The 17,389-nt window shown below is 39.3% G+C and overlaps 1 protein-coding gene and 1 pseudogene across 1 annotated transcript; both read right to left on the bottom strand.

Annotated features, from left to right (window-relative positions):
• Positions 1-1,311: 1,311 nt before the first annotated feature.
• LOC146630165 (B-cell receptor CD22-like) lies at positions 1,312-6,285 on the bottom strand. The gene is made up of 7 exons (XM_085355636.1): positions 6,231-6,285; positions 3,628-3,924; positions 3,320-3,553; positions 3,129-3,233; positions 2,730-2,942; positions 2,286-2,627; positions 1,312-1,661 (listed from the first exon to the last, which is right to left on the bottom strand). The coding sequence occupies exons 1-7, from the start codon at positions 6,283-6,285 to the stop codon at positions 1,312-1,314; spliced, it is 1,596 nt and encodes a 531-aa protein (XP_085211762.1).
• Positions 6,286-10,196: 3,911 nt separating this feature from the next.
• LOC146630166 (B-cell receptor CD22-like) lies at positions 10,197-16,560 on the bottom strand (annotated as a pseudogene).
• Positions 16,561-17,389: the final 829 nt, after the last annotated feature.

Here is a 17,389-nt window from a genome sequence, read left to right on the forward strand (position 1 = left end):
AGCTGTGTGGTTGTCATTGAAGTGCAGTCTGCTGATAAAGCTGATAAAGGTTGGTTCATTGGCTTATTAAAAAACTATTTAAATCACAGGTTTTCATGCCATTGAATTCAGAGAGAGCTGATGTTTCCCATCAGTTATATCACTACTGTTTAATCCAGTCAGTTACAAAACCGACATATGAGACTGATATGAATCTACTGTGTTGTAAGAACTGTTAATGTAAAGTTTCTATTAAATGTGATACAATGATAAACAGGTTAGTGTAAATGTCTTGTCTTATAGTGATATATCAATGCTTAAAAAACAATCAAATAGTTGTACTTGACAGGAAAAAAAAATATCAAAGGATAAAGTTGCATTGAAGAATCTTTGTTACTGATGCTCATCAGTAATCATGATTCTTAAAGGCACTATGACCATAACCACCTCAGGAGCAGGTTTTGTTCTTGATTAGACATCAGCAGGTATGAAGTCATCACAGGCTAAACAATCATTTGTCAAGAAAATAGCATCACTATTTTAGGACATTTCCTTTGATAGAAGTACGGTCTAAAGTTTTTAAAGAGCCTCTAAAGTCTTTGCATTTCCCTGAGAAGGATCAGTAAGAATACAGATTTTTAGAGGACTCTTTATTTTTTGACTTTTGACTGTTGGCTGCAAAAAAATTTAAGACACTTGCCAGGAATATTGACGCCTGTAATTATTTATATGTGATAATAAAACAGAGCACCTGTTTCTATTTGTAGACCTTATTTCAAATTTGCACATAGACAAAGTATTATCATTGAATTATGTTTATAAGGTAATTATTTTCTTTATATGATAGTTTCTTGATCAATTCTTAACTTTAATTGATAAGCCTGATCAATTTTTACATCTGCTTTTTTTTTTTAACCAACATTTTGTTTTCCTGTCTTCAAATGCTATGCAGCAGTTCTGATCACACTGCTAAATACTGACACATTAATTGATTGGCTTTAATACTAAAATACTGTACAGTGTGATCAATACACACACACACACACACACACACACACACACACACACACACACACACACACACACACACACACACACACACACACACACTTTTCCTGATGGAGAATAAATGATCATTCAAATAAACAGTAATAGAACAGATGAGGAGTTGTTCTTGTTTGAATCCTGTTAGTACCTGCTGTTCGTTGTGTGAAGTTTCCCTTCTTGGAGGTTGACTGAAAGTCCTCTTTTTCCTGATTCATAAAAATTAATGAAAAAGTCAAGAAATATGACATTAAAAATAACAGGATCAATTTGAAAGAAAACATATGTTTACCTAACACACCAGCAGACAGTGAGAAGTATTAAAACCAGCAGAGCTGCAGAACCTCCTGCAGCTGCTGGTGTCCATGTTCCTGTGATACTTTGGACAGTGAGAGTCTTTGGAGCAGAGCTGATATCTTTGTTGGTTTTCACAGCACAGGAGTAGCTTCCTGCATCCTCCCTGCTGACTGGGTCTAGGATCAGATGTTTGTTCTGGTTCTCTCTCGGGGTCAGAGGTCGACTGTTCAAGTACCAAATGTAGTTTGTGTTGTCAGTCAGAGGACAGCTGGTACTGCAGGTCAGTGTGACTCTCTGACCCTCTGTCACCACTGCAGAAGGACTCATCTTCACTCTCAGCTCTGGAAGAGGAACATTGGTCAAAAACAAAAAATCTCCTGTGTGGCTTAGACATGAAAGATGGTTTCATGACTTTACTACAAAACCTCCTTGGTACAAGAACCAAAAAACCTCTCGGGTTTACACAATCCTTTTCTCCAGTGATGAAAAGTATTTATTTATTAAAGCAGTGTACTTAAGTACAAATTCAAGGTACTTTTGCTTTCAGTTTTGTGTAACTTTATATTCCACCATCTCAAATGATTATACTTTTTACTCTTCAATATTTATCCATCTTGCTATGTCTGGTATTAAAACTATTGTATTAAACCTGAAAAGAGTCAAATTTAATAATGTAAATATATTTAGAAATTAACGGGTGACAGCAAAACTACAAATGATTATTATGATTTAAGGAACTCCAGTTTGAAATACCAAACAATCTGTGCATAAAACTGTCAAAATTAGCTAAGCACAGATGGGGAAAACTTTTATTTATTTAAGTTGATTTCTTGAAAACATGTAAATACTTTCAAGGTGTTACAGTGTGCTGATACTATATTCACAACATTTGAATATTTCTTCCACCTCTGCTCCTGTTCAGACATTAATGAGTAAAGTCTGCTGAGGGAGGAGTTTAGATTTACCTGTGACAATCAAAAAGACTCCAGGCAGATCAGACTGTGTCCATCCTTTATGATCTTTGTTGAATCTGAATGTGTATCCTCCTGAGTCATTCTTCTTCAGGTTGTTGATGGTCAGGATGTGTTGGTTCTTCATGTTGTCCTGATACTCCACACGACCTGCAGCCTCAATCAGCTCTTCAACTTCCACTTTATCTTTTCTCCATTTTTTACTCCAATACTTAAACTCTGGCTTCATGTTGTCAGGATGTGAGTATTCACTTGTGATGTTCACTGAAGATCCTTCCAGAGCACAGATTCTCCTGCTGACATAATTCACTCTCCAGCAGTTTTTATCCTGAACACCTGAAATATAGATGGATGATTTAGAGTTGTTTGAATGGTCTGTATGCTGAAACTTTTGTCTATAGTTAACTGACAGAAAAAAACGAGTTGTGTATTACTCACAGACTTCTGCAGACTCAAGGTACTTGTGGTTTTTTACAGCACAAGAGAACTTGTATGTTGAATTGTTGTGAGTTAAACATTGTTGATTCTTGTAGTTTCCGCTTGTGTTTCTGCAACTCATGTAGGCAGTTTGAGGGTCAAACAGCTTACAGGTGGTGTTACAGGTCAGTGTGACACTATCTGATGTGTAGGAGGTTTTTTGAACACGAACCTCTGAAAGATGATTAAAAAGTTTTCATAAGACACAATAATGTATAAAATTTTATTTCTGTTTTTAGAATGCCTGCTACTAGATTTATTAACAAAGGCAATATTTAGCCTTATCTTATATAAGGAAAATGACATTAAACTAATATAGAGGTTTGATGGAAGATATTTGCTTATTTGTTGAAGCTTCACCTCTGGGATATGTGATGGAGCACGGCTCATCTACTGTTGTCTTCCTGTAAGAACACATTCTCCCTTTAGCATAGGTCACACTGAAGCAGGTCTCTGTGAGGGAATCTGTACAACAAAGAAATAATATTGATTCAAATGATTCACTGTGTGACTCGTGTTTGTTTTGTTGCACAATAAACATCATGACTCACCCACAGAGACTTCAGGGGCTCTGAGATGCTCGTAGCCTTTGACAGCACAGGAGTATGTGACTGCTTCCTCACTGCTGAGCAGCTCTTGGTACCAGGGAGACCAGTCCTCATAGAGAAACTCTCTGTTCTTGTACCAGATGTAGGCTGCAGGCTTTTCAGTCAGAGGACAGCTGCTGCTGCACATCAGTGTTACTGTCTGTCCCTCTGTGGCAGGAATCACCTTTACCTGCAGCTCTGAGAGGAAGATGGAGAACATCTTATACAATGATGTCATTTGGAAAGTTATTAATGAGTAAAAGTCATTGTACCTGCAACAACCTGAAGAGTAATATTACTGAGTGAACAGTTTCCTGGTCTGTCTGTAGTCTTCATACAGCAGTAAGTGTTTGCATCACTCTCTCTTAGATCATTGATGGTTAAAGTTGGGTTTTTCTCTTCAGACATGTTGTACGTTACACGTTGTCCATCCACAGAGAGCTCACTCATTGATCCATTTAAGTGTACAGTGAACCATTTGCTGCTTGAGGTCAGATGTTGATGTGAGCAGTGCAGATCCACTGATGAACCTTTGAGAGCACAGATCCTGGTTTCTCCTCCATTAACACCTTTAATGGAAACTTTCATTAGTGAACAGATACATTATTTTTGTTACTCTCTGTTTTTATATCATGAATTTTAAAATAATGTTATAACTGCACTGTAAGAAATAACTTGAGTATTTTAAGTTATAGACAGCTTATATAATTTATAATATATTTATAATAATATAATCCTTTTTATTCATGTTTAGTGACTCCTAAATAATTACTCATATCTTAGAGGCAAAGCACAAATTGAACACGGTATCAGACACCCATCATTTGTTATTGTTGTAACTTTTACATGTAACGTTGAGAGAATAAATACAACAGCTTGAATATTAAAAAGACAATCTAAGTGCACCAGCTAACAGGACAGTTTCGTACTTAGTTGTCTAACACATCGAACACACAAAACACGACTTCTTTCTTTCATTTGAGTCTGTTTTGTTCATCATATTATAAATGACGTGTTCTTTGAGGTTGTTTTTGCAAGAGCAGGAAGCTGCAGTGGTTAAAACTGTTGTCTGTGTCTGGTTTATAATGGTAACACCTCTGCGGTGAAACAGAATCTCCAGGCTGAAGATCAGCGATCAACATGAACAGCTGTGATGATGAACTCTGCTTACTCTGCTGTTTTTAACAGCAGAGTAAGCAGAGGTAATTGGAAGTAATTGGAATCACAAACAGCTTTAACATTCACACAGCATGTGTGTTCTAGAAAACCCCCACAAACAATGACATGGGATAGGAATTTTATAAGGTGGCCTTCAGAGGTCAGATGCACTGCAACATGGAAAAAAAAGAAACAAAAAGCTGCAAAAACATGCAAAACACAATGGAAGTGTTGTTGGGGCGACAACAATATGATTTCCTGCATGTTTTTGTGTCTCACAACATCAACGAATACTCATCTTCTCATCAGCATGTCTCAGTGCAATCCTTTTTATCAGCAATCTTTAAGCAGCTGTTCTGTCACACTTTATTTTTATTATTTTATATTATTTATTTTTTATTACACAGGAAGATGTAATAAAAAAAATCGCCTACAAATAGAAATGCACGTGTAAAGAAGAAACAGAACAGCTTCAACACAAAATAAAAAATGCACAGGTACATAAATCAACAATATTCTTATGGGGTGTGAATGTGTGTATCTTTGTCACAAAATGTACTTGAAAATGACATGGGATGCCACAATAACGCTCCCATGAGACAGAGGCAAACGGAGATGGATCCGGGAGAACCGGGCCATCTGCAGCCCTGTAGAGCAGCGGTCCCAAAAGTTTTTTGCACCACCTGTTTAATGTCAGACAATATTTTTACAGACCAGCCTTAAAGGTGTTGCGGATAAATACAACAAAATAAAATGATACAACCAAGACAAAAACTGTGTAATTTTATAAATATAATAATAAATGTGAATTCACCTTGTAATTGTGTAACATTATCAGCAACATCCTCCTGAAATGCACCAAAAACATCCCCCTCTCTGCCCCTTAATGCTCTCTGGTTGCTATGGTAACTCGGAAATATTTCTCTCAAAATAAGACACACAACTACAACACGGGAAAAGACCCAGGTAAGCCAATTTAACAATAAAAATCCTGAAAACCATAAATTTCACACCTGAGCCTCAACTCTCGTGGCATGGTACCAAACGACTCACGGACCGGTACTGGTCTTTTGCCCGGGTGTTGGGGACCACTGCCGTAAAGTACTGAAGACCTAAGGCCACACATCTTGGCAATATCTGCACGTACATCCCAGCAGGAGAGGAAGGGAGGCCTTAATTGGGCCAAGGTTCATGGCCAAAAGGGCTTGAGTTCCAGCGGACCAGATGATCTGTCATAGGCCGCCCCTGGGCTCCAGGCGCCAAGAACTGCCCAGTTTGCCTGCACACGCATACCTGCTCAAGATCAGGTTATGTGTTCAACAAAGGTTACGGTGGAGATCTGACATTGTACTAAGACAGCCACCTCCGTGATACTGACTGCACTTTAATCTTAACACACCTCATAATAATTATCTCAGTCTGGGGATTGTTGTTCCAGTAATGATGTTATACTTCTTATACTATCAACATATTCATACTGTGAGCTGACAGGAGACCATTTTTGATCTTTTTATATGTTGAAACACAACAGAAGATTCATTATCAAATGTGTGCAGATTTAAGTTTACACGTCTTTCTACTCTGTGCCAGTCATTTAATGATGATATTATTGTACCATAAAAGATTATAATCTTGCACTTTCGGACTCTTCAAGAGCTCATCAAAGCTAAAACGCTAAGACCTGTAAGGAGGAAGGAGGAGAAAGAGTCATTCCTACCTGAGAGACACAGAATGAAACCCAAAAACAAAAATCCAGCTTCTGCCACGATCATGGCTGCTGTAGATTTCAGCTTTAGTCAGAAAGTTGATTGTATGAATCTTTAAAAGATCTTTAGAGCTGAACGTGCTCCCGGGAAAGGCTGAAAACAGAACTGACAGGTATGAACATCACTACATCTAAAAATAAACTGTGTGAAGGTTTAACACCTTTTAATCACTTCCTCCATCATCATGGGTTTTAAAAGGAATTGCGTAATGCAGTATTTTTGTCTCTGTATGTTTTTCATCACCTTACAACAAAAAAAACCCCAAACATTTTTAATGTTTTTAGTGTGGAAAAAAATGTCATTCTACATTTCTACATTGATATGGACTGGGTAATGTGTTAGGAGTGAAAGGACACCACTACTCTGATCAACCAATGAGCAACCAACAGAGAGCAGAATTCAAACACACTCTGAAAATCAAAGTGGAAATATGATACAAAATTTAGTTTTTGTAAATAAAAATGATTCTTAGTAGTTTGTACTGCCCCCACATGCTTTTATGCATGCCTGACAACATCAGCACATCCTCCTGAAGTCACAACAGATGCTATCCTCGGGGTCAGGCGAGTGTTGGGGTCAGTCAATGCTATTAATTCTTTCATCCTCCAATAACTGCCTGCATACTCTCACCACATGAAGTTAGGCATCGTCGTGCACCAAGAGGAAACCAGGATCCTACACTGCACGAGGTCCGACAGTAGGTTCAAAGATTTCATCCTGGTACCATGTCAGTCAGGGTCCAACACAATCAGAGTGCTTGTGGGCAAGAGTTTGTGTGCAAGTGGGGTTGGGGCAGTCAGTGAAAAAGCGATGGTGGAGGTTCAGAGTTTTGCATGTCTCGGGGGTGGAGGGAGGAGGAAGGAGGAGGAGAATGTAGGTCTGGAGTTCATGTGTGAGAGAGTCGAGAGGTAATGTAATGCAAAGGGCTTTTCCCGTGAGATAGTAGATGTCCTGGAGAGAGGGAAGGGAAGTACCCATGATCTCTCTGCTGCTCTCACTACTCGTTGTAACTTTTTCCGGAAGGACCCAGTGCAGGAGCCATACTACCCAGTGATGGAGCTGGTGAGGATACTCAATGGTGCCTTTGTAAAAGGTGCTCATGATGGGGGTTGAGGCTCTTGCTCTCCTCATCTGTGGGGTGGGGGGTTCAGAAATGAGGGGGTGAAGTTACTGGGAGGTCTCAGCCTACACAACAAAATCTCCAGTGTTAAATTAACACTGGAGAGTGTCTATATGGGTCCACACCTCTGAGTGTTAAATACAACACTGTTTAGTGTTAAATTAACACTTTTGACAGTGTTATATGTTTAAAAGTAACCTAGTCAGTTTTGAAGATTAACAATGGCTAACACTGAGCAGTGCTGATTTTCTAACACTGGAAAATAACTCAAAATGTTAGAAATATTCCAGTATTGTGAGTACAAGAAAACAATTATTACAATATGATGTGTTAAATTTGCTTAGATGAGAGGGTCCAGCAGTAGATCAGAGGAATAGGTCTGTGTGTTTTAGTTTGGCTTAGCTGTAGGCCTGAGAGTGTGTGTAATTGTGTAGAGGGAAAGGAATTTATTGACACTGGCGATCTGCCTGTCATAAAAGGAGACAGGAAGCTACAGTTGGGGGGATGCTGATGCTGATGTTTTTACCTGAATTTAATAAAAGCTCATAATTGTCACAAGTTAGAAGTAGGTTTGCAGGAGACTCTCCACTTGCTTACCTGTAAATGTAAGACAACAAGAGGCCAATGGCCCAGTGGATGCAGAGTGGGGGTCTCAGTGCTTGTAATCTGTTAACTCTGTTTTGTATGTTGTGTAGAGGAATTTGGTGTAGCTTGGGAGAGGGGAGATTACTTTTTTGACCGGCAGGAAGTCACACACACACACACACACACACACACACACACACACACACACACACAGTGCTTTGATGGTTACGCTCACACACCCACATGCACAGTCACTAACGTGTACTCACATAAACACACGGGTACATGCACACACAGGCACTCACGTGTTTGCACATACATACACAAACACAGAGTTTGCAACACACCATGGGGGTTTTACAATGGGGTTGCTTCTATAAAACTGGTTGTAACAAACAAAGAAGTGAAGATCTGCAGAGGGACACCGGCCTTGCACATCTCCCCTTCTAGAAGATGCATGCGTAACTGGATGAATAAAGGTTTTGTAAAATGACTACTGAGTCCGGTGCCATCTCTGGATGCCCGAGGAATAAAAAAGAACAGGGGCGAAACTGCTTTACTTAACAGTAAACAGTTTGTATTTGCTAATGTTTGTTGAGTTGATAGAAATGTAGAATCGTTATGTTATGCTACTCCCTTTAAGCTGATTCCTGTTCTGTAGTGCTAGCTAGATGCTGGCTACAACTTACAGACACCAGAACTAATTCGGGCCCATTTTAACCCCCTGAGTAACCAGTATAAATGTTATAAATGAAAGATGTTCTTCTGTGTTTATTCTCCTTCCCTACATGTAGGATGGTGGGGGAGGCTATAGCTATAGTGTTTAACTGCAGGCACATTCCATGTAAAGATTCTGGTTTCCTTATTTAGTTAGGAATGTTCCCTTCCTGCCCTTTATGGGCTCACCTGTACTTAGAGATGGGTACCGGTAATGGCACCGGTTCTGACATAAACGGTAGTAACCAGACCGAAAAGCAGCGCACATTTTGGTGCTTTATTTTGGTGTTTTTTTTTTCCTGAGATGTCATACATTTTGGATTCTAGCCAATCATTTTACCTTTCCGAGGATAGTAGGTGGGCCCAGGTACGTACGTTCTTTTAGAGCAGAGCTACAGAATAAAAAGTCTGGCTGTACTTCACAGCAAAAGATGCAAACTCAGCAGCCTGCAACAAGTGCTTTAAGGTGATGCTGTGCAAAGGAGGTAACTCCTCGAATATGATGAAACACCTGGCGACGTATAGCATTTTGTTAAAAGCCGAGAAATGCACCGTATTTGATAGCTTGCTGCGGGACCTCACACCGTGCACATCTATTGCGGGTGGGTTGCCTGTTATCGGACCCGGAGTTAGCAACATCCCCCAAAAACCCCAAGAGGAGAGTCCTGGCCCCTAGCCCTGCCAGTGTAGCAGAAATGATGACGGATGATGATGCAGCAGCAGCCGTTCTTCTCTGCGTGAGTAGCTTAATGTTGTTTGTGTGTAATTTACATTGAGTAGGCTAACCATGTTATTACATTAATGCATGTAAGGTGAACTAGCAAACATCATCATAGCTACATGCGGCTGTCTTCTTGTTTGATGACAGATACTCCCTTCACCCTGGCCAAAAAGGCTAAAATGACCAAAGAAAAAGAGGGAAACAGCTAAACATGAGAGGTTTTTGGACAAAGTTTGTTTTTTCCATTGATTAAGCACTGCTTCCAGCCAAGAGTGATACCATAAATCCCCTATAGCTGCAGAAAAGGCTAACATTGTTATCTTTTTACAAAAAAACAGCTGAACATGAGAGGTTTTTGGACCAATTTTGTGTTCTCCATTCTTTAAGCACCGGTTCGAGCACCGTTTAAGCACCGGCACCATTTCAAAAGTACCGGTTTGGTGCTGGTATCGGATAAAACCTAAACGATACCTATCCCTACCTGTACTTGTATATGGTGGACCATTAAAGGGGTTAAGCCCTATACGGGGTGTGAGGGGAGATGACCCTTCTATGAACAGAGATGTTGTTAAAACGATTGTAACCAGGAAGTCACGTATACAGGCACACACACACACACACACACACACACACACACACACACACACACACACACACACACACACACACACACACATTCACTCACATACTCGCACGTGCATATACACACATAGCCTTAGCTTCTACGACACACCATATGGGGTTTACAGTGGGGGGTTGTGTTACTGTTTTCATTCAATAAACCTGCGAAGGGAAGCTGGGGCTTTGGAGCAGAACTTGCAACTCTGAGAATCCGACTGGGCTTCCCTTGCACAAGTAAAACCAATTGAGCTCTGATTGTCTTGCTTTGTTCATGGTGAGTCTCTGAGTTAGCGAGGCCTGCGAGTGCAGACCTAACAGAAGGGAGTAAAAGTAAAAAGTTGTCAGAAAAATACTCAAGAAATGCAGAGATACCTGAAAATTGGACTTAAGTACAGCAACTGTCCCAAACACAATCCAAGACAAGAGATTTAAGTTGTGGAGGAAGCTTTATTTGCTGAGATGCAGAACTTAAAATGAAGTATAAAAAACACTAAAAGAAACAATCGAAAGCTAAACTAGAAACTAAGACTCTTTCAACTAGGAACTTACAACTTGGCATAAACAAGGGAACGTGGACCACACACGAACGAGATTCAGGACTTAAATACACACACACAATAACGAGAGGATGGACAGCAGGTGGCAACACAGGGGGAACAAATCCGACATAACTATACAGGGGCAGCAAAACTGAACACAATGAACACAGGATGAAAGACTAATAAAATAAAACAGCAAGTACAAAAAATACAACTCATTAAATCACAAAGAACTGAAGACTGACTGAAACAAACTTAATAGAAGATGTAAAAATAACCATGAATATTTCAAAAATAAAAAGCATAATGTCCACAAACTAGAAAACACTGGGTTACAGGCACTGACAACAGCATCATGGAAATGCTCCTGTTTTCAGGGCTGAACCGACTGTAAGGTGGAATAAAGAGGTACCACGTGTTTGTTTGTGAAGTGCACTCTGCTGTAGTGGACTTCATCCTCCTGCTTCAGTTGTGTTGAGATGTTTTCATACACAGGACCAGGGCTGACCTGATGGAGAAAAACAGCATTACATTATATTGCACTTTAAACTTGACTCCTTCTACTATATGATGGCAAAAATGAAATGGCCACTGGAAAGATTAGACAATCTACAACCCTAATCTTTACCTGTTCAATGTGGTCAGAACTTGTTGTTGTTGGAGACTGAGCAGAAGTTCTCTTTTTCCTGGTTGAAGTGAATAAACTGAAAATAAGTGACTTCAGAGCAGAGATTGAATCTACTGCTGTGAACCAACACTTACCTAACACACCAGCAGACAGTGAGAAGTATTAAAACCAGCAGAGCAGCAGAAACTCCTGCAGCTGCTGGTGTCCATGTTCCTGTGATACTTTGGACAGTGAGAGTCTTTGGAGCAGAGCTGATATCTTTGTTGGTTTTCACAGCACAGGAGTAGCTTCCTGCATCCTCCCTGCTGACTGGGTCTAGGATCAGATGTTTGTTCTGGTTCTCTCTCGGGGTCAGAGGTCGACTGTTCAAGTACCAAATGTAGTTTGTGTTGTCAGTCAGAGGACAGCTGGTACTGCAGGTCAGTGTGACTCTCTGACCCTCTGTCACCACTGCAGAAGGACTCATCTTCACTCTCAGCTCTGGAAGAGGAACATTGGTCAAAAACAAAAAATTTCCTGTGCGGCTTAGACATGAAAGATGGTTTCATGACTTTACTACAAAATGATCCTTTAGTCCTGTTCAGCGGTGAAAGGTATTTGCCAAAGAAGTGTGCAAATTCAAGGTATTTGTAACTTCAGATTTGTGTAACTTCAATCTAAATCCTCTTACACAAAAGTATTGTAATTATTACTCCACAACATTTTTTCCATTTTGTAAATTAGTGTTTTCTCCATTTTTTTTTTTACTATGATTTGGAATCATTTTCCTAATAAAATAAAATACCTACATTTTCATATGATTCATACCTATGATTTATTTCACTGAAGGCACTGAAGGCTGATCTAGCCAACAGTGTACATGTAGAGTTGTTAAGAACTGTGTAAATCTTACACAAGCACAACTATAAAAATACTTCATATACCTTCATGCATTTTTTACAGAAGGAAAAAAACTTGAAGGATGTGAAGCCTAAAACCCGTCTACATTACATGTAACAGTTATTTTTACAGTCAGAAACAGGCAGGTTGTCTGAGTCCTTTTAAAGTCGACTATTCAGAGATACATTGATCTGACAGAATGACAACATTTGAAATGGTGATCTTACAGATAGAGTTTCATTACTGTAGATTAATCTAATCAACAGTATACATGTAAGGTAGTTAAAATGAACTGATCCTTAAACAGCCACAGCTGCAAATCAAACACATGAATGTATCGATACACTTTTCTTTTTTCATCAGCAAGCCGAAATCAATTTCTTGTAAAGGGGTTTTGTGGGCCTACAGATTAACAACCTATAAATGACACTGACAGATACAATGAATTTACCTAAGATTTACCTGTAACAATCAAAAAGACTCCAGGCAGATCAGACTGTGTCCATCCTTCATGATCTCTCTTGAATCTGAATGTGTATCCTCCTGAGTCATTCTTCTTCAGGTTGTTGATGGTCAGGATGTGTTGGTTCTTCATGTTGTCCTGATACTTCACACGACCTGCAGCCTCAATCAGCTCTTCAACTTCCACTTTATCTTTTCTCCATTTTTTACTCCATTTGAACTCTGGCTTCTTATTATCAGGATGTGAGTATTCACATGTGATGTTCACTGAAGATCCTTCCAGAGCACAGATTCTCCTGGTGACATAATTCCTAATTCGGCAGTTTTTACCCTGAACACCTGAAATATAGATGGAAGATTTATAGTTATATGGATGGCCTGTATGCTGACATTTGTATTTATAGTTAACTAGAAGAAAAAAAAAAAGACTTCTTTATTACTCACAGACTTCTGCAGAGTGAAGGTACTTGTGGTCTTTCACAGCACAAGAGAACCTGTATGTTGAATTGTTGTGAGTTAAACATTGTTGATTCTTGTAGTTTCCGCTTGTGTTTTTGCAGCTCATGTAGGCAGTTTGAGGGTCAAACAGCTTACAGGTGGTGTTACAGGTCAGTGTGACACTATCTGATGTGTAATTCGTTCTTTGAACATGAACCTCTGAAAGATAATAAATACAGTTTTCATCAGTAACCGTAGCATAATGTTTATAATTCTAATTTTGTTTTTAAGATGCTAACAAAGAAATTATCAGGTCAATTAAGCTAAATATGACCTTTGTTAAAAAAATTAACAAAGGTCATATTTAGCTTAATTTTTTATAAGGAAAATGACAATGAACAAATATATATTAGAGGTTTGATGGAAGATATTTGATAATTTGTTGAAACGTCACCTCTGGGATATGTGATTCTCCCTTTAGCATAGGTCACACTGAAGCAGGTTTCTGTGATGGAATCTGAAACAAAGACATAATACTGATTAAAATGATTCACTGTGTGACTCATTGTGTTTGTTTTGTAGAACAATAAACATCATGACTCACCCACAGAGACTTGAGGGGCTCTGAGATGCTCGTAGCCTTTGACAGCACAGGAGTATGTGGCTGCTTCCTCACTGCTGAGCAGCTCTTGGTACCAGGGAGACCAGTCCTCATAGAGAAACTCTCTGTTCTTGTACCAGATGTAGGCTGCAGGCTTTTCAGTCAGAGGACAGCTGCTGCTGCACATCAATGTTACTGTCTGTCCCTCTGTGGCAGGAATCACCTTTACCTGCAGCTCTGAGAGGATGATGGAGAACAACTTATACAATGATGTCATTTGGAAAGTAAGTAATAAGTAAAAGTCACTGTACCTGCAACAACCTGAAGAGTAATATTACTGAGTGAACAGTTTCCTGCACTGTCTGTAGTCTTCATACAGCAGTAAGTGTTTGCATCACTCTCTCTTAGATCATTGATGGTTAAAGTTGGGTTTTTCTCTTCAGACATGTTGTACGTTACACGTTGTCCATCCACAGAGAGCTCACTCTGAACATACTTGTAACCATCCCAGTCTATAGTGAACCATTTGCTGCTTGAAGTCAGATGTTGATGTGAGCAGTGCAGATCCACTGATGAACCTTTGAGAGCACAGATCCTGGTTTCTCCTCCATTAACACCTTTAATAGAAACTTTTATTAGTGAACAGATACATTATTTTTGTTACTCTCTGTTTTTATATCATTAATTTTTAAATAATGTTATAACTGCAGTGTAAGAAATAACTTGAGTATTTTAAGTTATAGACAGCTTATATAATTTATAATATATTTATAATAATATAATCCTTTTTATTCATGTTTAATGACTCCTAAATAATTACTCATATCTTAGAGGCAAAGCTCAAATTGAACACGGTATCAGACACCCATCATTTGTTCTTGTTGTAACTTTTACATGTAAAGTTGAGAGAATCAATACAACAGCTTGAATATTAAAAAGACAATCTAAGTGCATCAGCTAACAGGACAGTTTCGTATTTAGTTGTCTGACACATCGAACACACAAAACACGACTTCTTTCTTTCATTTGAGTCTGTTTTGTTCATCATATTATAAATGACGTGTTCTTTGAGGTTGTTTTTGCAAGAGCAGGAAGCTGCAGTGGTTAAAACTGTTGTCTGTGTCTGGTTTATAATGGTAACACCTCTGCGGTGAAACAGAATCTCCAGGCTGAAGATCAGCGATCAACATGAACAGCTGTGATGATGAACTCTGCTTACTCTGCTGTTTTTAACAGCAGAGTAAGCAGAGGTAATTGGAAGTAATTGGAATCACAAACAGCTTTAACATTCACACAGCATGTGTGTTCTAGAAAACCCCCACAAACAATGACATGGGATAGGAATTTTATAAGGTGGCCTTCAGAGGTCAGATGCACTGCAACATGGAAAAAAAAGAAACAAAAAGCTGCAAAAACATGCAAAACACAATGGAAGTGTTGTTGGGGCGACAACAATATGATTTCCTGCATGTTTTTGTGTCTCACAACATCAACGAATACTCATCTTCTTATGAGCATGTCTCAGTGCAATCCTTTGTATCAGCAGCTGTTCTGTCACATTTTATTTTTATTATTTTATATTATTTATTTTTTATTACACAGGAAGATGTAATAAAAAAGATCGCCTACAAATAGAAATGCATGTGTAAAGAAGAAACAGAACAGCTTCAACACAAAATAATAAAAAATGCACAGGTACATAAATCAACAATATTCTTATGGGGTGTGAATGTGTGTATCTTTGTCACAAAATGTACTTAAAAATGACATGGGATGCCACAATAACGCTCCCATGAGACAGAGGCAAACGGAGATGGATCCGGGAGAACCGGGCCATCTGCAGCCCTGTAGAGCAGCGGTCCCAAAAGTTTTTTGCGCCACCTGTTTAATGTCAGACAATATTTTCACAGACCGGCCTTAAAGGTGTTGCGGATAAATACAACAAAATAAAATGATACAACCAAGACAAAAACTGTGTAATTTTATAAATATAATAATAAATGTGAATTCACTGTGTAATTGTGTAACATTATCAGCAACATCCTCCTGAAATGCACCAAAAACATCCCCCTCTCTGCCCCTTAATGCTCTCTGGTTGCTATGGTAACTTGGAAATATTTCTCTCAAAATAAGACACAGAACTACAACACGGGAAAAGACCCAGGTAAGCCAATTTAACAATAAAAATCCTGAAAACCATAAATTTCACACCTGAGCCTCAACTCTCGTGGCATGGTGCCAAACGACACATGGACCGGTACTGGTCTTTTGCCCGGGGGTTGGGGACCGCTGCCGTAAAGTACTGAAGACCTAAGGCCACACATCTTGGCAATATCTGCACATACATCCCAGCAGGAGAGGAAGGGAGGCCTTAATTGGGCCAAGGTTCATGGCCAAAAGGGTTTGAGTTCCAGCGGACCAGATGATCTGTCATAGGCCGCCCCTGGGCTCCAGGCACCAAGAACTGCCCAGTTTGCCTGCACACGCATACCTGCTCAAGATCAGGTTATGTGTTCAACAAAGGTTACGCTGGAGATCTGACATTGTACTAAGACAGCCACCTCTGTGATACTGACTGCACTTTAATCTTAACACACCTCATAATAATTATCTCAGTCTGGGGATTGTTGTTCCAGTAATGATGTTATACTTCTTATACTATCAACATATTCATACTGTGAGCTGACAGGAGACCATTTTTGATCTTTTTATATGTTGAAACACAACAGAAGATTCATTATCAAATGTGTGCAGATTTAAGTTTACACGTCTTTCTACTCTGTGCCAGTCATTTAATGATGATATCATTGTACCATAAAAGATTATAATCTTGCACTTTCAGACTCTTCAAGAGCTCATCAAAGCTAAAACGCTGAGACCTGTAAGGAGGAAGGAGGAGAAAGAGTCATTCCTACCTGAGAGACACAGAATGAAACCCAAAACCAAAAATCCAGCTTCTGCCACGATCATGGCTGCTGTAGATTTCAGCTTCTGGTCAGAAAGTTGATTGTATGAATCTTTAAAAGATCTTTAGAGCTGAACGTTCTCACAGGAAAGGCTGACAACAGAACTGACAGTTATGAACATCACTACATCTAAAAATAAACTGTATGAAGGTTTAACACCAGTTAATCACTTCCTCCATCATCATGGGTTTTAAAACGAATTGCATAATGCAGCAGTTTTTCTCTGTATGTTTTTCATCACCTTACTTAGTAATATTATAGTTTTTATTTTATTTTAAACAAGTGCCTGACTTTATTTTTTTCAGCAAAAAAAACCCCAAACCCCAAATTTTTAGTGTGGAAAAGAAAATGTCATTTCTACACTGATGTGGACTGGGTACTGTGTAAGGAATTAAAGGACGCCACTACTCTGGGCCATGTGTGATGGAAATGAGAATGACCAAGCAACAGAGGGCAGAATTCAAACACACCCTAAAAATCAAAGTGGAAATATGATACAGCAGGTGTTTTTGCCAAAATTTTGTTTTTGTAACTCAAAATGATACTTAGTAGTTTGTACTGCCCCCACATGCTTTTATGCCTGACAACATCAGCACATCCTCCTGAAGTCACGACAAATGCTATCCTGGGGGTCAGGCGAGTGTTGGGGTCAGTCAATGCTATTAATTCTTTCATCCTCTAATAACTGCCTGCATACTCTCACCACATGAGGTTAGGCATCGTTGTGCACCAGGAGGAAACCAGGACCCACTGCACCAGTGTAGGGTCTGACAGTGGGTCCAAAGATTTCATCCTGATACCTAATGGCAGTCAGGGGGCCGTTACCTAGCCTG

This window comes from Diplotaxodon limnothrissa, linkage group LG6, assembly GCF_057381915.1.
Source record: "Diplotaxodon limnothrissa isolate DT_005_m linkage group LG6, D_limnothrissa_male_GT1.1, whole genome shotgun sequence".
Taxonomy (NCBI): domain Eukaryota; kingdom Metazoa; phylum Chordata; class Actinopteri; order Cichliformes; family Cichlidae; genus Diplotaxodon; species Diplotaxodon limnothrissa.